Genomic DNA, 24591 nt, shown 5'->3' on the forward strand with positions numbered 1-24591 from the left:
TATCAGTGCAGGAATATTTCCTAAATTAAAGTTATCAAATTTTTTTCATGGCCTTCCAAAGCTTCTCTTATCATAATTATTCCAGAAATAACATTTGCTGTGTGTGTGTGAAATGGAGAGAGGAATATGAACATTTGAAGTAAAGAGAAACACTAAGAAACACTAATAACATGATACAAGTCAAGTTGACAAGTGTTTTCCGGGGTGAGGGAAAAACAGAGACATGACCTTTGCTACAGCATACAAGTAGGGTAGCTGCAAGTAATGTCCTATATTTACAGTACACACACACAAACCCCTCTTTGTGTCTTCTACCTGCATGATTATAAATTACTGTCAGCTTTCATGGTACCTTGTCATTTTTTATAAGCAGTTTTAGGTAGTTACACTGTACAGGCTTGTGTACAGCCAACAGATCCAAGGCTTCATCAATTGGAAACCACCTCCTCTTGCGTCCTTAGGGATGGGAAGAAAAAAAAATTAAAAATAAGCTGCTGCCCAGATCACAGTTTGCAAATCTTTAAACAGTGGGTAGGGAAACATTCAAAATAAGCAGAAAAAGTATAATATGTTAGCAATCTATATTATTGCTCTTAATACAGATTGAACTTTTTATATTATCACTTTAAAAATGATTGCTTATTTTTGAAATTTTAACAAAATACCATGAAATTTTTAAATAGTTTGCAACTGGTTTTACTGGTTTGCAACACTTATCAATAACATGGATATTACTGATTTTACAAGTTTTAATAACTAAAGTTCTTCACTTGAAATATATTTGCTTTCTTTAGGATATAAGAAGTATCAATAGCAAAAGAATTAATTACTTTATGTCAAATTTCAAGGCATGTTCTTTTCATTTTAGAGATCCCCACCAGCACTGTACATATATACGTAATTAAGTTCCAATACTAAGTAAAAAAAGTAAACTAGCCATATGAGCAAAAGCTCCTGTGTGGCCACTCAATTAATGGATTGGTGTGATGATTGGTTGACTGAACACAGAATGCAAAAATTGTATAATTTGCTATTAATTATTACTAAAACAGAATTTATATAGATAATCCTATAATTATTTTTCTCATTACAGTCTGGGCAGCATGCAAAAGAACTTTTGTAAATTCAAATTTATCTACTATCAGATGAACTCCTAGGTAAAGACTATTGAACATTTTCATTTCTTATCATTTTTGCTTGATCAGGAAACCAGTCAAGAATATATGTAATAATGAGCCTTAATTCAATGTAAGCTGCATGCTCTGAATGTTTGGAGTAGAATAGATCGTCACCTAAACAGTTAGTCCAATTTCAATTTAAGATTTTCATATAATGTTAGTAGCGACAAAGATGCAAGATTATATATATATAAAAAAAAATATCTACATCACTAATTCATGATAAGAATATGATTAATCCTCCTTTAAATTTATTTAACCATCTGCAACACCAGATGAAATCCAACAATCAATTACTTTCTAGCTGAAAGCATATTTTCACATATCTATCCCACAACCATCCTTTTTCAATTTAAATCTGTCTCCTTATTTGTGTCTTCCAAGATAGAGTACGGATGCCAGCATTTAAACTGCCTCTCATATGTGTCTAATTTCTAGACACTGCAATTTACTCAAGCCCTTTATTCACATACTGCAAGAGTGGGACTCAAGTCTTTCTTGGTAAGAGTACCCTATTCTTTTCACACTCATTCCAACAGATCCTTATACTTGCTAAAATGAGGCCTCCAGACTTGCATGTAGTATTCACGATGCCACCTAACCATTGCCTTAAACAGGATAATCACTTCCTTGTCCCCACTGGCAAAATTCCAGTATATCATTAACAGAACCCCATGAGCTGACTTAGTAGCCTATCTGCACTGCTGAGAGAACTTCACATGAGATTGTACAGTCACACGAGTATGTACCTTGCAATTTTTGATGTTAAACCAATCAATACTGTTTACAAATATTTAGAAAGAGTAAGGGGGCTGAGCACTGAACTCTGAGGTACTCCACTAATAATATTAATCCAAAAGCAGTGGCCATTAATAACCACTCTCTGTATCCTGGTCCTACCTAATGATACACTGCTCCCATTTGTGTAGCTATTATTCATGTAGAACAGTATCAAAAGCCACACAACATATTACAATATTGTGTGGGGGAAAGACAGTAACATCCCCCCACATGAAAGATTACTGTCTTTCACAGGGTCACGAAGCAGCTGTAAACTAATTTGTAAAATGTTAATATTAACTGGGAGCTGTATGATAACTGAAAAAGGGAGAACTAGAAGCAACATTATTACATCTAAAAGGGAACAAAACCACCAGAATCTGATGGAATCTATCCTGAATATGTTGGATGAAAACTTTTATGGTACACTATTAGCTTTTATAATTGCAAAAACCTTGGATTCACATGCACCTATTCTTACTCTTAGTTACCCTCACACAACCCATGTATTTACTTGCATGATGACTCCCAGCATTTCTTGAAATCTCCAGCAACTTACTTTCCAGGCTGCTGCTCATTCCAAAAGAAGCAGTGTAAGAACCACTTCCAACTCTGCCTGCAGCTGCTGTTAATCTATTAGTCTGTGAATCCTCACAAGCTAGCATTTTTCGACCCACTTAAGATTGCCTTGATAGCATCAGCAAATATCCATCCACTCTTTCTTTTTAAGTGTATTCCATCCCTGAAGAAGGGATGGAATATACTTAAAATGTGGGATGGAATACACCTGAACAAGCAATCTCCCCTGTTAACAAATTCGAACAACAACTCCAACTTGGCATAAACTGAATCCTGGACCTCACACAATCATATTAGCATTAGCATATGATGCATCAGCCAAAAAAAAAAAAAAAAAAAAAAATGCTCCCAATTCACCCCTCCGTTCGTTGCAAATACCTGTCCAGCTCAACCTTAAATTTATTTAGGCTATCAACTTCCACAACAAAGAATGGAAGTCTGTTCCACCAACCAACTACCCACTGGCTAAAGGCAAACTTCCGCACATCTATCCTACATCTGTCTTTCCTCAATTTGAATTTATGCCCTCTCAGGTGGTTATTCTGAGCAAGAGAAAGAATCCCATCAGCATTGAGCATGCTCAAACCATTGAAAGCTTCATACACCTCAATCAGTTCACCTCGCAGGTGCCTAGTCTCCAGACACTGTAATTTGCAAAACTTAAGCTTTTCTTCATAAGAGCAACCCTTTTTTCAACTCACTAATCTTGTTGCTCTTCTCTGTATTCGTTCCAACAGCTCTACATCATTCTTAAATGAGGCCTCCAGACCTGTATACAGTACTAAAGGTGTAGCCTAACCACTGCCTTATACAAGGGGATAATCACCTTATCCTTGCTAGAAAAATTCCTGTATATCATTGACAAGACACTTTGAGCTACTCTTGCAGACCGGCTGCGCTGTTGAGAAAACTTCATATCTGCCTGCACAATTACCACCACGTCCTTTTCGTTCTCTACCACTGTCAGTGTAGTACCATAGAGGTGATACGTCACTCTGGGGTTACTGCTTTCCATATGTAGTACTTTACATTTGTCAATAGTAAACTTCATTTGCCACCTCTCAGTCCATCTGCTCAACTTTTCTAGATCCTGTTGCAGCAGCGTACTGTCATTAGTGTCCTTAACAACCCTGCCAACCTTCGTATCGTCTGCAAACTTGGACATTAAACTTGATATACCATTATCAGTATCATTTATAAAAACAAAAAACAACAATGGACCCAACACTGAACCCTGAGGGACTTCACTAATAATATTAATAACATTAGTCCACGATGAGCAGTGTCAATTGATTACCACTCTCTGTCTTCTCCCACTCAACCATCCCTTTAAACATAGCAGCAATTTGCATCCAATCCCACACTGCTCCAATTTGTTCAGCAGTCTTCCATGAGCAACAGTATCAAAAGCCTTTCTAATATCCAAATATGATATCAAAGTTATTCCCTGCATCCAATTCCTTTGTGACCACATCACAGTATCCCATCAAATTGGTCAGGCAATGCTTTCCCTTAACAAAACCATGCTGTGTCCAAGCTATAATTGAAGTCTTGTCTAGATGATCCTGCAGTGCTTCTTTAACCAGTGCCTCCATTAATTTTCCTGGAACAGAAATTAAATTAATAGGTCTGTAATGACTTGCTCCAACCTTTGATCCTCCTTTGTGAATTGGGGTCACATTTGCACATCTCCAGTCTACGAGTACCTCCCCTGGGTCGAAGGAAGCTCTCATAATTATGGATAAGGGTTTGCTTACTTTCTTTGCTGCCTCCTTTAATATAACTGGATAGATCCCATCCACCCCGGGTGCCTTTTTTATGTTTATCTTCAACAATTTCTCCTCCACTTTCCTCTCAGTTATTACAAAATCATCTAGCTCACTGCCAGAGCCTCTCAGTTATTACAAAATCATCTAGCTCACTGCCAGAATTTATCTCGCCTCTGGCATTCCCCTCCCTGAATAACTTTTCATGGGTGAATGTAGATGCAAAATACTCATTTAGTTTGTTAGCCACCTGAGCAGATCATCAGCAGTTGAACAATCTATATCCAGTGGACCAATCTGATTCATATCTTTCCTTCTAGAGTTTACAAAGGTAAAGAACTCTTTGTTGTTTTTCTTTGCATCCTTTGCCAAAGATTTCTCATAATCTACCTTTGTTTGCCTAATCTCCTTTGTGACTTGGTTACAGACAAGCTTATATCTATCATAGGCTTCCATGTCACTCTTTAATTTATATGTATCCCACATTTTTCTTCTCTGCCATATGTTCTCATTAGTTCATCTGACCTCCATTTAGGCCTAAACCTTAAACAATATTTCTTAGTTGGTATGTAAAGCCTAGTAGCTTCCAAAATAAATTCTTTGAATGCTTCCCATTTTGAATTTGCTGTTGGTAACAATCATCAGTTGGTCCCACTATATAGAATTTAATGCCTCAGACCACCGTAGTTGCCTTTACAAAAGCAAAAACCCTTCCCTTTACCCCTGATGGTAGTTACCTCTTTGAGTAAACCCAACTTGAACACACTGATCACTGCCACCTAGTGGTTCCTTTATCTGCATATTCTTAATGCATGAAGGATCACTACTGATGATCAAATCAAGAGTATTACTCCCTCTAGTTGCCTCCCGAACATACTGATGTAGAAAACAATCATCCAATAAATCCACAAAAGCCTTGCTAACGTGTGACTGACCAACCCACAAATTCCAGTCAATATCTGGGAAATTAAAATCCCCCATTATAAGACTCTCTGATTTACTGGCCCACTCTATTTCCCTGTACAGTTTCTTATTATACTCATCAGAGTCATTAGGCCTATAGCACACTCCTACTCTCAATTTTGATCTCCCAATGCTTATGTCACACCGAACGGACTCAACACTGCACTGTCCAGCGATGTCGACTGGCTTCGTTTCTTTGGATTTCATGTGTTTCTTAACTAATAGCATAACTCCTCCTCCCTTCCTATCCTGTCTATCCTTTCTGTACACATTGTACTCCCCAAATTCCAGTTCTGCATTCCTTATATCTGTGTGACACCACATCTCTGATATCCCAACATCTCCCTTTGATGTTTTGAGCAATACCTCAAATTCATCAAATTTATTTACCAAAATATTGAATACTAGAACAGAAATCTTCAGTCAGTCTTAATCATGTCATGGGGAGTGGATCAGTACTCCTTACTTCACCTCTACAAGTCTCTGATCCATTCATGCTTACATTATGGTTCTCTGGTATACGACTCAGCTAGGAGAAGCAGATTACAATGGCTAAATGTCATCCAGCACACTGCTGTCAGGAGAGCCCTGGGAGCTTTCTGCACTTCTCCAGTTCAAAGCCTTTTCGTCATAGCATATGATCTCACATTACATCTTTGAAGAAAAACGTTGCTGTCCAACTATGCTGTTAAGATCCGAAGTGTCCCATCACATCCTTGTTTTGAGTATCTGCATGATACCTATCAGAATTCCTTTTATGATAGTAAGCCAAATGAAAACTGAACTGCCACTCAGACTAAGGGAAATTCTTAAAACTCGGAACGTTGATTTAAGTAAAATTTCTCAGGACATGACTCATGTTGTTCCACCCTGGTTTCATGCTCCCTCTTCTCATGATGACTACTTTTGCCAATGGAGAATGCTTTATCTTTCTCCAGTATCAAACAGTTGCACACAGCTCAATGTTTCTAGCAAGAGGTCTGCAGATCTCAGTCTTCTCACCACTTTTGAGTGACCAGCCACATTTTATAAGCATTTCTGTATAAGAAATAGTGAGAGAGTGCTCATAGATTTGTCCAACAGAGAATGTAAGATAAGGAATAATGGATATTCCTGTTGGTCTGTGTCTGTATGCAGTCATTTAGATTTTGTTGCATCATGGGTAATTTCATGTTCAGCATCGCTGACAGTACTGGATGAGTGCCTATGCTACTCAAGCTCTGGATGATAATCATCATGGTCCAAGGTTAGCTCCTTTTTAGCCTCCTTGCAGTGCTGCAAGGAGGCTAAGTGGTTAGATAAGTTAGTTGGTTAGTAAAAAAAAAAGTAATATATGTAATGAAAAAGAAAGTTGAAGTTCCTTTCTGTTCTTACTTGTGACTTTCCAAGTGTAGAACTGGATTACAAATGAACTGCTAATAGAGAAGGATATAACTTAAAATGAACTTTTATTGCAGAGAAAGATCGCTATATAATCACACTTTGAATGCTTGACCTCGGATTCGGTTGGCACCCTGTGCCAAGTTATAGTTAAAGCAAGTGAGGGCCGTGGAAATGCAAGGTATTTCCAACAAATGGTAATGGTATGGCTGAAGGGCATGACCTATCTCGTAAACTTGATTAGCATTAGCATGACATATGATGCAAGAAAGCAAGCTTATTGCAGCACTCATCAGCCAAAAAGAAAAAAAACAAAACACTTTTCCCATTTCACCCATCCATTCACTCCAAATGTTTGTCTAGTTCTGTCATGAATTAATTTAAATTGCTGACCTCCACTACAACAGATGGAAGTTTGTTCCAACTATCAACTACCCACTAGCTAAAGGTGAATTTCCACACTTCTATTCTACAATTGTCTTGTCCTCAATTTGAATTTATGCCCCCTCAGGTGAATAATCTGGGCAAAAGGAAGAATCCCATTAGCATTGAGCGTACTCAATCCATTCAAGGCCTTATACAACTTAATTAGGTCACCTCACAGATTCCTGTCTCCAGAAGCTGCAGTTTACAGGACTTTAGCCTTTCTTGGTAACACCAACCCTTTGTTCCACTCACTAATCTCGTTGCCCTTCTCTATACTCGTTCCAGCAGCTCTACATCTTTCCTAAAATGAGGCCTCCAGACCTGTATAGTACTCAAGGTGTGGCTTGACCATTGCCTTATACAAGGGGACAACAATCCCCTTATCCCTGCTAGTAAAATTCCTGTATATCATTGACAAGACACCATGAGCTATGCTTGCAGCCTTTTTGCACTGCTCAGAAAACTTCATATCTGACTGCACAATTACCCAGATCTTTTTCATTCTCTACTACCCTGAGTGCAGTACTACTCATTTGATACGTTCCTCTGAGGTTACTGCTACCTATGTGCAGTACTTTGCATTTGTCAACGTTAAACTTCAGTTGCCACCTCTCAGCCCATCTGCTGAACTTTTACGGATTCTGTTGTAGCAGCGTTGTCAATAACAACCCTGCCAACCTTCATATCTTTGTATGCAAACTTAGACATTAACCCTGATATACCGTCATCAATATCATTGAGAAGCTATATCAGGTATATCATTGATGTAGGTATAACATTAGCTCACAAAAAGCAATGTCCAATGTTCCATATTAGGAACCAATGTAAGTATAAAGCGATTTTTGCACTGCTCATGTGCGATTTCATCTGCGAGTAACACCAGGTGAATGCATAACCTGGCACCAAGCTGAACATAGTCACCTGCACAGCAATGCATACAGTTTACGAATCCTCTGTTGTCTCCCACTCAACTATCCTTTTATCCATTGTAGCAACTTGCCCTTAATGCCATACTGCTCCAATTTCTACAGTAGTCTTCTGTGTGCCACAGTATCAAAAGCTTTCCTAAAATCAAAGTACAGTCAGTTCTGCTATAATGCGCATTTTTGCAAACCAAATTTGTTCCAACACAACTGATATATTAGGAACCAATGTAAGTATAAAGCGATTTTTGCACTGCTCATGTGCGATTTCATCTGCGAGTAACACCAGGTGAAGTCTTCTAAGCAGTGTAGATGGTCTGCAAGAGTAGCTCATGGTGTCTTTTCAATGATATACAGGTCTGGAGGCCTCATTTTAAGAAGGATATAGAGCTGTTGGAATGAGTACAGAGAAGGGCAACAAGATTAGTGAATGGAACAAAGGGTTGCTCTTACGAAGAAAGGCTTAAGTTTTGCAAATTACAGTGTCTGGAGACTAGGCACCTGCGAGGTGATCTGACTGAGGTGCAGGTGACTACGTTCACCAAGCTGAACGTAGTCACCTGCACAGCAATGCATACAGTTTACGAAGCTTAAAAAATGTCAAACATTAAATTTCTGAGAGCTATATTTCCCATTTACTGTAGTTGGTTGGAGACACATTGTGTCATTCGACATATTCACAAGATAACACATGATATTGTGGGCCATCTCATGTTTTCAGGAGCTCGCATTTTCCTATTCGAACAAAAATTTCGTGAAGCATGATAGCATGAGCAGAAGAGCACATTTGTGGAGGTCGCTACCGTAAAACAATAAAAATAATTTGCAGTTCCCGGTTTATTGGATTTTCAGCTAGTGCAATCTAATTATGGATAGTAAGCTCCCTCTTATTGCATTTGCGATAATACCGATAGCTGGAATTCTGTGTTTTTTACGTTATTATGGTGAAATGTGTTTCACCTTCCATGAAATCTTCAATTATATAAAAAACATAAAAAATTTTCAGAATATTCTCTTCATTCCTATTTTTTAAGCTTCGTAAACTTGTTACTCTGTATCTCAACTGTGCAATTTGCTGGTCCCGTGTGCATCGTTATTGAATGCTTATCTATTTTACTACCAAAAAAAAAAAAAAATGTCAGTGAACAAAAAAATCAAACGAGCAAACTTCATATCTTTCAAGTTAAAGAAGCATTAGCATTTTAGCATTACCAAAGATACATGATGCAAGAAAGCAAGCTTATATAGCATCAGCCAAAAAAAAAAAAAAAAACCCTTATTTCACCCATCCACTTGGTCCAAATGCTTATCAAGTTCTGCCTTGAATCTATTTACGCTATCAACTTCTACAAAAACAGATGGAAGTTTGTTCCAGCAATCAACCATCCGCTGGCTAAAGGCATACTTCTGCACATCTATCCTACAACCGCCTTTCCTCAATTTGAATTTATGCCCTCTCAGGCGATTATTCTGAGCAAGGGAAAGAATCCCATCAGCATTGAACATGCTCAAACAATTCAAGGCTTCATACACCTCAATCAGATCACCTCGCAGGTGCCTAGTCTCCAGACACTGTAATTTGCAAAACTTAAGCCTTTCTTCGTAAGAGCAACCTTTTGTTCCATTCACTAATCTTGTTGCCCTTCTCTGTACTCATTCCAACAGCTCTATATCCTTCTTAAAATGAGGCCTCCAGACCTGTATACAGTACTCAAGGTGTGGACTGACCATTGCCTTATACAAGGGGATAATCACCTCATTATCCCTACTAGAAAAATTCCTGTATATCATTGAAAAGACACCATGAGCAACTCTTGCAGACCATCTACACTGCTTAGAAGACGTCATATCTGCCTGCACAATTACCACAAGGTCCTTTTCATTCTCTACCGCTATAAGTGTGGTACCACAGAGTTGGGCACCTCCGTAGCCAGGTGGGCGGGAGCAGCAGTGCGTAGCACACGCTTCTTAATTAGACAGGGATTCGAGCCCATGACCACCAAATACGGAGGATGCAGAAAGGTCAGGGAATGACCACCGCATATCCGTGGAGCAATATGGCTTATTTGCTAATGCTCTTAAAAACCGAATGACAACAACAACCACAGAGTTGATATGTTACTCTGGGATTATTGCTTACCATATGTAGTACTCTACATTTGTCAATGTTAAACTTCATTTGCCACCTCTCAGCCCATCTGCTCAACTTTTCGAGATCCTGTTGCAGCAGTGTACAGTCATTAGTGTCATTAACAACCCTGCCAAACTTCATATCGTCTGCAAACTTGGACATTAAGCCTGATATACCATCATCAATATCATTTATAAATACAGAAAACAACAATGGACCCAACACTGAACCCTGAGGGACTCCACTAATAACATTAGTCCACAAAGAGCAGTGTACATTGATTACCACTCTCTGTCTTCTCCCACTCAATTATCCCTTTATCCACAGCAGCAATTTGCCTCCAAAGCCACACTGCTCCAATTTGTGCAGCAGTCTTCCATGTGCAACAGTATCAAAGGCTTTTCTAAGATCCAAATACATATCAAAGTTATTCTTTGCATCCAGTACCTTTGTGATTATATCATAGTATCCAATAAAATTAGTCAGACAACACTTCCCCTTAACAAATCCATGCTGTTTCCGAGCTATAACTAAAGTCTTGTCCAGATGATCCTGCAATGCTTCTTTAACCAGTGCCTCCATTAATTTCCCTGGAACAGAAGTTAAACTAACAGGCCTGTAATTACCTGTGTCTCCATTTGTCCTCCTTTGTGGTTTGGGATCACATTTGCACATCTTCAGTTCATGGGTACCTCCCCGAGTCCAGGGAAGCTCTCTGGAATTATGGCTAAGGGTTTGCTTACTTCCTTTAATATAACTGGATAGATTCCATCCACCCCAGGTGCCTTTCTTGTGTTTATTTTCAACAATTTCTCCTCCACTTTACTCTCAGTTATTACAAGATTATCTAGCTTACTGCCAGAGTTGAATACATCTCTGGCATTCCCATCCCTGAATAACTCCTCATGTGTGAATGTCAATGCAAAATATTCATTTAGTTTGTTAACTACTTGAGCAGGATCATCAACAGTTGAACCATTGATAGCAAGTGGACCAATCTGATTCAACCCTTTCCTTCTAGAGTTTACATAAGTAAAGAACTCTTTGCTGTTTTTCTTTGCATCCTTTGCCAAAGATTTCTCGTAACATGCCTTCGCCTACCTAATCTCCTTTGCAACTTGGTTACAGACCAGCTTATATCTATCATAGGCTTCTGTGTCACATGTTAATTTATATGTATCCCATGCATTTTTCTTCTCTGTCACATGTCTAATTAATTCATCTGACATCCATGTAGGCATCCATCTTGAACAATATTTCTTTGTTGGTATGAAAAACCTAGCAGTTTCCTAGATTAATTCTTTGAATGCTTCCCATTTTGAATTTTCTATTGGCAAAATCATCAGTTGGTTCCACCGTATAGAATTTAAATACCGTCTCAGACCACTGTAGTCACTCTTACAAAAGCAAAAACCCTTCCTTTTAACCTTGATGGTAGTTATCTCTTTGAGTAAATCCCACTTCAGCACACTGTGATCACTGCCACCTGGTGGTTCCTTTATCTGCAGATTCTTGATACATGAAGAATCATTACTGATAAACAGATCACAAGTATTACTCCCTCTAGTTGCCTCCCAAACATGCTGCTGAAGAAAATAAGCATCCAATAAATCCACAAAAACCTTGCTAATGTGTGAGTGACCAAACCACAAATTCCAATCAATATCCGGGAAATTAAAATCCCCTATTATAAGACACTCTAATTTACTGGCCCACTCTATTTTCCTCCAGAATTGCTCATTATACTCATCAGATTCATTAGGCCTATAAGACACCTACTCTCATTTTTTCTTTCCCAGTGCTTAAGTCACACCAAACAGACTCGACACTGCACTGTCCAGCGATGTCGACTGGCTTCAGTTCCTTGGATTTTATGTGTTTCTTAACTAATAGCATAATCCCTCCTCCCTTCCTATCCTGTCTATCCTTTCTGTAGACGTTGTACTCACCAAATTCCAGTACTGCATTCCTTATATCTGTGTGCACCACACCTCTGATATCCCAACAATATCTGCCTTTGATGCTTAGAGCAATACCTCAAATTCATCAAATTTATTTACTAAACTCCTAGGATTGGTGTACACACAAGTATACATGCACCTGTTCCTATTCTTAGCTACCCTAACACAACCCATGTGTTTACTTGTACCGCAATAACTCCCAGCAGTCTCTGAAATATCCTGCATCTTGTTTTCCAGGCTTCTGCTCATTCCAATAGAAGCAGTGCAAGAATCACTTTCACCTCTGTCAGTGGCTACTGTTTATCTATTAGTCCTTGTATCCCTAAACTATGCCAAAAATTTCCCTACATTCATCTCAAGAATAACTGTGTCAAAATAACTCACAGGTTAGTTAAATACGTGTTTCTCTTAACAAAACCATGTTGTGTGTCCTTCAGAATGCCATTTCTATCTAAACATCTATGGATTGCACTGTTAATCATTGCTCTAAGATTTTGTTTACTACTAAAGTTGGACTAATTGGTCCATAGTTACTGACTTCACTTTGAGACCAACCTTTATATAATGGTGATACATTTGCACTTCTCCAATTCAAAGGAATCTCCAAAGTCCAATGATGTCGTCATAATTAATTTCAATAGTTAGATCAGTGGTTTTCAACTGGGGTGCCACAACATTCCAGGGGTGCCATGTAATTTAAGTTTAAGTTATTGAAACTTATTATTTTTTAATTTATATATTTATTTCATTATAAAAAGATGTACATGTACAGTATCTTTTTAATTTTTTGGTAATCTATAATTGATGTTTGCTTAGTACTTCTATATAAAGAATAAAATTATATATATATATATATATATATAAAATTTTATTCTTTATATGCAGGCTGGCCTCGATTAATTCGTCCCGCGAGTGCATCGCGCAAAATAGAAATGCGTTAATCGAATATAATAATCGATAGGAAAAATTATAATTTGTCCTTGATCTTCTGGAATGTCCATAAAGAATTTAAAAAATATGTTTTAAATAACTTTCTAACTGCATACAATGTAAAAGATAATGAAAATAATTATGGAATTAAATGTTTATTGCATAAAACAGCGGTTCCCAAACTGTGGCCGCGGAATATTTTAAATTTTCGAGGGAAACACAGCGATACTTGACATCTGTCAGACGCTGCGCGAACTACTAGCTCCAGATAGTTCACAGTTTCAACATTTCTTATTAAGTTGTTTGGACCTAACTACTAAACGGAACTGTTAGGTGTTTCTTTTGGTCTGGGTGCGCCTTGAAAAAATTACTGAGACACTAAGGGCACCGTGAACCGAGAAAGTTTGGGAACCTCTGACATAAAATACACAATGAAGAAATGATTGTTGTGGAAATATTTGAACAGTGTGGACTTTCTCTTTTCATCAATCAATTTTTCTTAAAAAGATAGCTGACAACAATCTTCTCTGGGCCCTGGCGAAATAAATATCGCAAAGAACCTCAAACCTTTTGTTTGAGGTTCTGTGCGATACGAAAGATTTCATCTAATTTTTTTACCATTATCTCCTTCGCGGTAACATTTTCATCTGGCTCATTTAAAAATTTGAATTTTTATGCAAGTGTGCATTGACTTTATTAGCATGAGACAAACAAGTAACACGTCTTCTTCCGATGGTTGATGGAACACACCAAGACGGGCAGCAGGCAAATGTTTGTTTATTGACCGTACGACTTGCGGTAAGCTTAATGCGCGATTCAAATGTTTTTCAACTATCGCAAAAAAAAAAGATTGCGTTAACTGGAAATTTGCATCTTGTAAAGTGAAAAGTAGTATAATTTTTCAAATAGCATTAACTGAAAATCGCGTTACTCGCGTTATGCGAGGCCTGGCTGTATATATTATATATATATAAAATTGTATATATATAATTTGTATTATGAAATGTAATTTTTATAATTATATTATTGTAATAAATATCATATAACATATGATATACACATACACACACAGAATCAGATCTAACAGGCAGAAAATTGAGTAGGGGTGCCACAAAATAAAATAAATTACTTAGGGGTGCCATTATTATAAAAAGGTTGAAAACCACTGAGTTAGATACACTCTCTAGCCAACTCCCTCAAATTTACTGGGTATACATTGACCTTTAGACATGAAAGTTTTTCTAATAAACAGACATGTAATTTCAAAATGATTAATTTCATATCTCTCAGCCTCACTCATATGGCCTCTCCTTAGCAGGTCTTTTGTCAGCAAAGATACAAAGTACCTATTCAATTTGTCAGCAACATCTGCTGGGTTATTTAAGAATTTCCCATGCTCAGTACACAAGAATCCTACTGATTTGTCTTCTTTTTTGTATTCACATATATGAAAAACTCCTTATCCCCATTCTCTGCTCTCTTAGCCAGTGCTTTCTCATACTCACTCTTGGCCTCCTTAGCCTTATCTGTAATACTATTACAGATTAACTTGTAGCTGTTGTAGGTGTAGGTGTTGTAGATGATATCTGTTAAAGACATCATTCAATGTTTTTTTGTGAATTTCATCCCAAGATTCTTCAATGATTCTTACGGCATCTAAAACATTGAATTGTTCCCAAAAGTCTTTAACAGATATCTCACTATTTTGTCTCGTAGCTTCATTCAGACGTGCAAATGAACACCTCTTGTAGTAAGCCTTGAATGTTTTGATGACTCCCTGGTCCATCGGTTGAAGCAAGCTGATTGTGTTTGGAGGCAAAAACACAACTTTCACATGTGGGTCAAAATTAATTAGGGTGGCAGGAGGGTGACCGGGTGCATTGTCAATAAGAAGCATCACTTTAAATGGAATCTGTTTAGACTTGCAATAACGTTCGACTTCGGGTATGAAGTGGTGACCAAACCAGTCCTCAAAAACGGAAGCTGTCACCCAAGCTTTATGAATTGACTTCCAAATCACTGGTAAGCTAATTTTAGATATACACCAAACGATATACACCCTCCTTCTGTGATCCACCCAATTAACAGATGCCATGTAGTGCCCTAAATTGTCCCTCCCCTTTCTGAAATTAAAACCCATGCCTTTACTTTTAACTACATATATTAGTATTAGTACTGGAAAATTCTGCAAGAAAGCAAGCTTATACAGCATCAGCCAAAAAATAATTACACTTCCTATTTCACCTATACATTTCCTCCAATAGTTTGTCTAGTTCTTCCCTGAATTTATTTAAGTTATCAACTTCCACAACAACAGATGGAAGTTTGTTCAAGCAATCAAAAACACTTACTAAAGGCAAACTTCAACACATCTATTCTGCAATCATCCTCATCAATTTGAATATATGCCCCCTCATTTGTGTGTAGTCTGCAAAAGAGGAAGAATCCCATCAGCACTGAGCTTGTTCAATCCTTAAACACCTCAGTCAGATCACCTTGCAGGTGCCTAGTCTCCAGACGCTACAATTTGCAGAACTGAAGCCTTTCTTGGTAAGAGCACCCCTCTGTTCCCCTCACCAATCTCATTACCCTTTGCTGTACTCATTCCAGCAACTCTAAATCCTTCCTAAAATGAGGCCTCCAGACCGACCTGTATGTAGTTCTCAAGATGTGGCCTGACCATTGCCTTATACAATGGGATAATCACCTCCTTATCCCTGCTAACAAAATTCATGTATATCACTGACAAAACCCCATAAGCTGTCCTGGCATCCTATCTGCATTATTCATAGAACTTCATATCACAATTACCCACAGTTCTTTTTCATTTTCCATTACCCTGAGTGTAGTACTACACAGTTGGTAATTACTTGGAAGTTATTGCTACCCATATCCAGTATTTTGCATTTGTCAATGTTAACTTCAATTGCCATTTCTGAGCACATCTGCCTAACATTTCTATATTCTATTGCAGTAACATATCTGTCATTAACCACTCTAACAAACTTGAACATTAAGCCTGATATGCCTTCATCAATGTCACTGATAAATAGAAACAACAATGGGCCCAACACCACTAATGCAACATCTTCCTACTCCAAAGTAACAATGCATAATCACTACCTATAGATGGTTCTCCAGTACTGTAAGCTCTATGATGTTTGATTTGTAAATAGTGATGGGGTCTAGAATATTCTCACCCCTAGTATTTTCTCTAATATAGCTACAAATAATAATCATATAAAAACTTTTGTCCCCCACTTATTCCAATCAATTAAGAGCAGATTGAAGTTCACCCATAATACATCACTTGCTTGCCTGTTCCATTTGTATATAGAGACTCTCATTAAACTCTTCACAATCCTCTGATCTCTAGATTACCCCCACTCTCATTATACCTTTACTTCCAACTAACTCATACCACACAGATTCTGTGCCTGGCAGGCATAACTTCTGATTCAACAAAAGCTCTTTTCATGCTCTCTCAGCTTTCAATAAGAAGCATTTCCACTCCACCACCTCTTCTGTCTTCCCTAAATACATTATAAATATTATAGTGGAACTTGTCATCCCTAATTTTCAGGTGGTATGGCATTTCTGTTAGCACAATTATGTTAATATTAGTTGTCCTAACTAGGAGCTCAAATTCACCCATCCTGATATGCCCCTTGATATTTAGGCTTGTTTCTCTTTCTCATTCCACTCATTTGAAATACTGATGAATATCTTGCCAACATCGGCTGTTGTGGCAACAAGCAAGAATTCTTGAGATGTGTGCAAGCAATACTTTAACTCATATCATTAGAAAAACATGTCTTGATTACCACTCCACCCCTGCTAGTAGGGGTGGAGTGGTAATCAAGACATTTTTGCCCACTCCACCCCTGCTAGCAGGGGTGGAGTGGGCAAAAACTCTTGGACCTTTATTAAAATGAATACCTTTTTACCAAATACATTCCATTTACTTACATGTGCAGGTAAGTTGATAAAATATTTATCAACTTACCTGCACATGTAAGTGCTGATAAAAATTTCCCCTCTAAAGCTCTGCAGAATCCTTCAGGTCTTGAGTTAATCCACAAAGCTTTCAGCATATAATCCCTCCTATCGTGTGCAAGCAGTAATGCAGATGCATTCACATTCTGACCTAACTCGCAGCATTTTTGCAGCATGGTCCTATAATTATCCCACAAATTCTCAGGCTACATTCGTTATTTGATTCTAATGAGCTTCCAGCAACATTTATTTCTAAGCAGGGTCAGCTTCAGAGGCGATCGAGTGGTGAGGCTGCACAGCACCAAAATTTAGGGGGCACAAAATGCCCTGCAAATTAACTGATTTGCTGTAAATTTAAATAATATATTTGATTCTATCCTTCAGGGGCTCTCATACATTGTTTCTTTTTTAAAATAAAAAAGTAAGTATTTTTCAGATAGACCTTGTGCCAGTTCTGTTTCTAAGGAAAGCACCCACTTCTTCAGTTAACTCAAATTCTTCTAGTAATGCACCAAATTTTAATTTGAGATCAGTACACTCCTTACATTGGGTGCAAAGAAAAGAATAGTCAGTTGAGCTTGGTTTGTCTACTTCAGCGGTTCCCAACTTTTTTTTGACTTGCGAACAACTTTCAACATAATATTTATATCATGAATCCCTAAGCCTCTATTCTCTGAAATTGTATAAAAATCTGAATTTTCATTATAAAATATTTACAGCATTACATTTTTATAAGCGACATTGTGTAATAAAAATTATTAAGTATTATTTTTATACTTTGTAAAACAGTTATTAATTAGTCCAAACTAGATTTTGAACAGGCTAAGAGTAGAAAACTTGCTTCTTGTCCAAATGGCAGCTGAGCATTCTCGTCTTTCCAAAGCTTGGCAGCAATGTTTGCCCATCTCTGTTCCTGCCTGTCAAAACCAGATGGTTCTATTGCCACATCAGCCAAAGATAAAGCTGATCTGCTAGCAACCTATTTTTCTTCCAACTCAGGCATTGATGATCTTGTAAATTACCTCAAATCATTCCCAGTATACTCCATTCAATGAATCCTGTGGTTTTCCATCAGAAGAATTTTGATAAATCTGATGCTACGAAAGCTCCAGGTCCTGATGGTATTTTTCCACTTGTTCTCAAAACCTGTGCCTGTGAAATTACTCCTGTTTTGTGTCGTCTTGCTTCACTTTCTTATTTCAAAGGTGTTTTTGCTTCTGCTTGGAAATTTGCTCATATCCAGCCAGTTCCTAAAAAGGATGACAAAACCCTTCCATCCAATTATCGTCCCATTGCAATTACTTCTACTCTTTCCAAAGTAATGGAGAAATAAATTAACTGCCAACTCAAACTATCTGGAAATCTTTCATCTGGTCAACGATCGCCAGCATGGATTCTGTCAGTGTCATTCCACTGGTAATATTTTGGCTTATGTACATCTATGGAAGAACTTCAGCAAGAACTTTTAGAAGATATAGAAAATGGAATGAAGACATAAGAGAGAAAATGGAAGCGAAAAAAAAAATATTAACACTATCAAAGAAAAGCATTTCACGTGGTATTGACATGTAAAACGGATGCAAGAAACCAGATATCCAAAGGCTATCCTGGAATGGATACCTCTTGGAAGACGGAGAAGAGGAAGATCTCGGAGGACATGAATGGATGGAGAACGGGAGTGCATGACAGCCCGAGGTTTAACTGAACAAGACACCTTGAACTGCACTTTATGGCGGGAAAAAATTCCTACCAAAAAATAACTTGTAGGCTGGGGAAACCCATTGTAAATGGAAACACTCCTCTTGAAGAAGATGTACATCTACTGAAAAATTCAATGGAAAGGTCGCTAGTGAAATTCAAGCCATTGACATTTCAAAGACTTTTAATCGTGTTTGGCATAAAGGTTTTCTTAATAAGCTTCCATCCTATCGTTTGTGAGCTTTTTAATTGGGTATACAGTTTTCTCTCTGACTGCTCACTATCTCTGATAGCTATCTGTCTTCTTACTTCTCCACTAATGCTGGTGTCCCCCAAGGTTCAGTTCTTTCTCCCACTCTTTTCCTCTTGTATATTAATGGCCTTCTTCCATTGACCAGAAATCCTATCCATAGTTTTGCTGTTGATAGCACATTACTTTCCACCCAGTTTGAGAAACCCTGCCCTGCTGAAACAGCTTCAACTTCTAGAGTATCGACTGCCAAATCCTTAAATGCTGATCTCCAAGAATTCTCCAGTGGGGCAAAGAAAACTTAATTTCAAAAACTCAGTCCTGTCTTATATCTTGAAAAATGGATTCTTCTGCTCCTATGCTTATCTTTGATGACACTCCGATTTCTAGGCAAGATCTTGGGGATTACCATGACTTCTAATCTCTCTTGGCACAAAAACATTACAAATATTGCTTCCTCTGCATCTAAAAAACTTGGTTTTCTCTTTCACTCTCGGCATTACTTTTCTTCCAAACAGCTGTTCACTCTGTACAAATTGCAAATACGCCCTACCATGAAATATTGTTCCTACATGTGGGGCGGTGTCCCCAAAACCTCTCGCAGGCTTCTAGTTTCCATTCAAAAGAAGTCAGTTAGGTTAATTAATGAATCATCTCTAACAGAGTCTCTCCACTCTGTCTCTTAGATGTTCTGTTTCTGCCACATGTCTTTCTACAGATACTTCCATGGGCACTGTTCTTCTGAATTGGCTTCTATAATTCTCACTTTCTCTCTCTTTGAAAGCAGTCCGAACATGTGATGCAACCAGTGAACATCCTTTACTGTCCAACTTCAAGCTCACAAAACCAACTTTTCTTCTTCATTTATTCATTCAACTTCTGTTTTCTGGGACAATCTTCCTTCATAAGTATTTCCTGAAAATTACAATCTACAGATGTTCAAGTCTAATGTCAACAAATATCTTCTTTCATCTTTTTCAACCCATGCACGGTACTAAGTACTACAGGTTCTAAAAAAAAGTATCTATACGTAATAATGATCCTTGAGAATGAAAAAAATAAAAATAAAAAAAATAGTATTGGAAAATATATTTATTTAAAAAAGGTTGTTTAAGTATGGGTAATGCCCTTCCATCATTTCTACTACCAAGGTAGTATGAATGCATCATTTATTCATATCTCATATTGTGAATGAACCTTCAGAACGAGTGGCCGAGGTATTGCACTGCTTTAAATAAGTAACTTCAACCAGACTAATATTACTCATTCTCGGCAGATACGACCACCCAGATGGCACTATTTCGAGGCTCGTTGGCTTACTCATTGGTGGGTGGGCAGGTACCCTGTTATTGCAATAGGGTATATGAAAAAAGGTTGTTTATGCATGGGTAATGCACTTCCATCATTTCTACTACACAGGTAGTATGCATGCATCTGATTATATCTCGTATTATCCATGCAAAAACAATCTTTTTCATACTCTTAGACATTTAGTCAAGAAATAATTTTAGATATTCATTTAACATGGTATACTCTAAGATAGCAAAATAATTATAAGGAATTGTGGGAGATGTGGTTTATTTCTTTGGCAATTCTTTACTTTTGATTTAATTTTAGTTTACTTTATTATTAGTTATATTTTGTAGTTTACAATAATATACCCATGTAAATCTAAGCAGACGCCATTACGGAATTTTTAGTGCAAACCCCCTGGAACACTTTTGCGAACCCCCAGGGGTTCGCTAACCACCGACTGGGAATCACTGGTCTACTTGATCAACTTTTGAATACATGCCACTGGCTCTACAAAGGATAAATTCATGACTCACACCGGAAATGTCTGCAGGTATTTCTGTCTGGACCTTGTGATAACCATTATTTACATAAAATTTGAACTTAAGAAATATTACAAAATTTAAATTTTACAATATATTATAGAAATTAAATTAACACAGTATTACAGAAATTAAACTGTTATCAAAACTTTAGCCACTAGTGAAGTTAAAATCAAGCTGCTGAAGTTACCAAAAAAACTTAACTTAGCAGAAATACTTTAGAAAACTAAAGAATTAAATTTACAAAATATTGTAGAAATTAATTTCCCAAAATTAATGAAAAAATTTACAAAATTACTGAAATATTTAAAAATTACAGAAATTAAATTTAAACAAATTTTAAACAAAAATTTTGTCTAATAGACACCTGATCTTAATTCCCTTCAGTTACTCAGCTGAGCCAACTTAAAATATGTCTGCTCTCTTTGAATGCCAACAGTAGAGTTCATTTACTCAGGGTGGTGGTGGAGAATGAAAAAGACCTAGGGATAATCGTGCAGTCAGATATGAAGTATTCTGAACAGTGCAGATGGATTGCAAGAGTAGTTCATGGGGTCTTGTCAATGATATACATGAATTTTGCTTGTGGGATAATCAGATGATCATCCCCTTGTATAATGCATTGGTCAGGCTATACCTTGAGTACTGCATACAGGTCTGGAGGCCTCATTTTAGGAAAAATGTACAGCTGCTGGAACGAGTACAGAGAAGGGCAACAAGATTGGTGAGTGGAACAAAGGGTTGGTGTTAACCAAGAAAGGCTTAAGTTCTACAAATTGTAGCATCTGGAGACTAGACACCTGCAAGGTGATGTGACTGAGGTGTATAAAACCTTGAATGGTTTGAGCAAGCTCAATGCCGATAAGATTCTTCCTCTTGCTCAGATTACGAACCCGAGGAGGCATAAATTCAAATTGAGGAAAAACAGTTGTAGAATAGATGTGTGGAAATTTGCCTTTAGCCAGTGGATGGATGATTGCTGGAACAAAATTCCATCTGTCGTTGTGAAATTTGACAGCTTAAATAAATTCACAGCTGAACTAGACAAACTTTTGGATTGAATGGCTGGGTGAAATGGGAACTTTTTTTTTAATAGTGGCAGATTTAGTAATGCATGATCTCGACACAAACTAAGATTTTATATATCCCATCCATAGCTCTGTACTCCTGGTGCTGCTATCTGAATGACACATTTATGCTAATTAGGGTTGGTTACAAGGACCAGGCATTAGTGTAATGCCAATGGATTATGTATATGGGCCTCTGTATTGAAAAACCTCTGTAAATAGAAAACCAATGTGTGCAGGTAAATTCCCACATTGCTACATCCATTTGCTTTTTATCCTGCTTTCACTTTATTTTAACTGAACAGTTTTTTAACCAGTTTTATATTTTATGTGTATACAGTAGACTCCCTCTTATCCAGTCTCGCTTTAACCTGCGATATTTTCATCAAGATTTTTCTGTGAATCAGATTTCTGATGTCATGAGTCAGGCAGGAAAACAAAATTAAAAGATTCTGGGAACAAGCACAGCACACTGTACTGATCCTATAACTTTTTTCACTTCAGTTAGTCTGTTTGGATCAGTCACTCTGTGACTGCAATCCAGTATGCAAATAGAATCAGGAGAAGTGCTCTCAGACAAATGCACTATTAAGAAACCAAAAAATGAAGTCATTGACAATGCATTATAAATATGGTTTATGCAAGAAGAACAAAGAGCAACACCTCTTAGCGGACCGGTTTTGAACAAAAGACAGTACACTTGCAGAAGAAAGTCAACAGTGGAGAAGAATTCTTAGCCAGTGAAGGATGACTTTCATGATGGAAAAGCACCATGGAATTCATTATCTAGGTTCTTGAGGTGAGAAACTGTCAGAAGATCAAAATGCTGCAAGTGAATTTCCCCAAAAATTTTTAGACGTTATACAGAAGGAAAATCTTACTCCTGAGCAAGTCTACATTTTGGATGAAACAGACATAAATTTTAAGCTTCTTCCTATGTAAACACTAGCAGCACCACAAGAAACATTCGTTGCTGGTTTCAAAATGAATAAAGAGAGAATCACTGTGGCCCTTTGTACAAATGCTGCTGGGAGTCACGAACTGCCCCTTTTCATTGTAAGAAAGTCAGCCAAACCAAGAGCATTTAAAAATGTAAATTTCAATGCTCTACCATAAGAATGGTAGAGCTTTGTAGTAAACTGGTAGAGCCAGTTTACTACAAAGCTCAGAGGTCAGCTTGGATGGATTCTTTTCTATTTGAAGAATGGTTTCAACTGAATTTGTTCAAAAAGTTAAGGCACATTTTACGCGTTTGAAATTACTGCTCAAGGCTCTTCTTGTCCTTGACAATGCTCCAACACATCCCATCAACCTATCTTCTGATGACATCAAGAGGTGTTTTTACCACCTAGTGTTAACATCTAGGAGCTTAGAGAGGAACAGGTATCCTGTGTGTTATCAGACACTCAGCCTAAAACACTGATGGATCCAATATCTCTCTATTACAGAAGATTTAGAAGTCCGGTTGGCCTACCTCCCTAAAATCCACTCATGCACACCTTCTCGACGGTAAGCCCTGTTACGTCACTTAGGTGGCAACGAATGTGTAGAGTGGTTCTCTTCAAGACGCCTGGTCAGCGTGAAGGGGAAAAGCCCAGCATATGACAGCACAACAAAGCAAATGGCCCTCAGTCCCCAGCAGCTTTCACTCTCCCTCTTACGGCAGCGAGAGGATCCGAGTGGAAGCAGAGGGTGCTAAGAATCTCTGGGTACGACCAGGCTGCCATGCACGGAAACTGAACTTGGCTTGTTATAACGTAAGATCACTCATCGGTGAAGACAGGATATTAGAGCTGGAAAAGGAATTAGAAAATGTGAATTGGAATATCATCAGTTTGGCTGAAACAAGAAGAAGAAATGAATCACTTATAAGTTTATCAAGTGGAAGTCTGCTGTACAAAAATGGAAACAGTGAAAGGAGTGAAGGTTGAGTTGGGTTTATGGTCCATAAAGATTTTAAAAATAACATTTTGGAATTCAAAAGCACATTACCAAGGGTGTCAAGACTAATGCTCAAGATTTCTAACAGGTACAAGCTAAAGATTATAATGATTTATGCACCAACATCGAGCCATGATGATGAAGAGGTTGAAGAAATGTACACCAAAATTGAGTCTTTTAGATGAGCAGAAAACCCACTACACTATTATTATGGAGGACTTCAATGCTAAGGTTGGAAAAAGGCAAAACAGTGCAGAAAGAGGAACTATAGGAAATTTTGGAATTGGTGAAAGAAATAAAAGAGGTGAAAGACTTGTGGAATTTGCAGAATCTCAAGGACTGTCAGTAATGGACACTTTTTTCAAGAAAAGGGTGAACATGGAAGAGTCCAAATGGATTAACAACTAATGAAATCAACTTCATCCTCACTAACAGAAGATATATTGTGAATGATGTTACCGTCCCGAATTGATCACAGAATGGTAAGATGTACACCTGATATAGATGTAGGAAAGGAAAGGAAAGACCAACTGATGACGTTACCAACAGCAAATTCAAAATGGGAAGCATTCAAAGAACTTATCTTGGAAGCTACTAGGCTTTACATACCAACTAAGAAATATTGTTCAAGGTTTAGGCCAAAATGGATGTCAGATGAACTAATGAGGCATATGGCAGAGAAGAAAAATGCACGGGATACTTACAAATTAACACATGACACAGAAGCCTATGATAGATACAAATTGATATGCAACCAAGTTACAAAGGAGGTTAGGCAGGCGAAGGC

General features: G+C 37.7%; 1 protein-coding gene across 2 annotated transcripts in view; it reads right to left on the reverse strand.

Moving 5' to 3' along the window:
- The window catches only part of LOC150081139 (diphosphoinositol polyphosphate phosphohydrolase 1-like), a 154043-nt gene continuing 129452 nt past the window's right edge, over nucleotides 1-24591 (reverse strand). For both annotated transcript variants that reach the window (XM_090381361.1, XM_090381362.1), the window contains one exon: nucleotides 1-456. In XM_090381361.1, the coding sequence (XP_090237487.1) occupies nucleotides 344-456 (113 nt within the window). In that variant the 3' untranslated portion in view covers nucleotides 1-343. The remainder of the gene's footprint in view (nucleotides 457-24591) is intronic.

This window comes from Mastigoproctus giganteus, chromosome 9, assembly GCF_048544385.1.
Source record: "Mastigoproctus giganteus isolate SK-2022 chromosome 9, ASM4854438v1, whole genome shotgun sequence".
In the NCBI taxonomy this organism is placed as follows: domain Eukaryota; kingdom Metazoa; phylum Arthropoda; class Arachnida; order Uropygi; family Thelyphonidae; genus Mastigoproctus; species Mastigoproctus giganteus.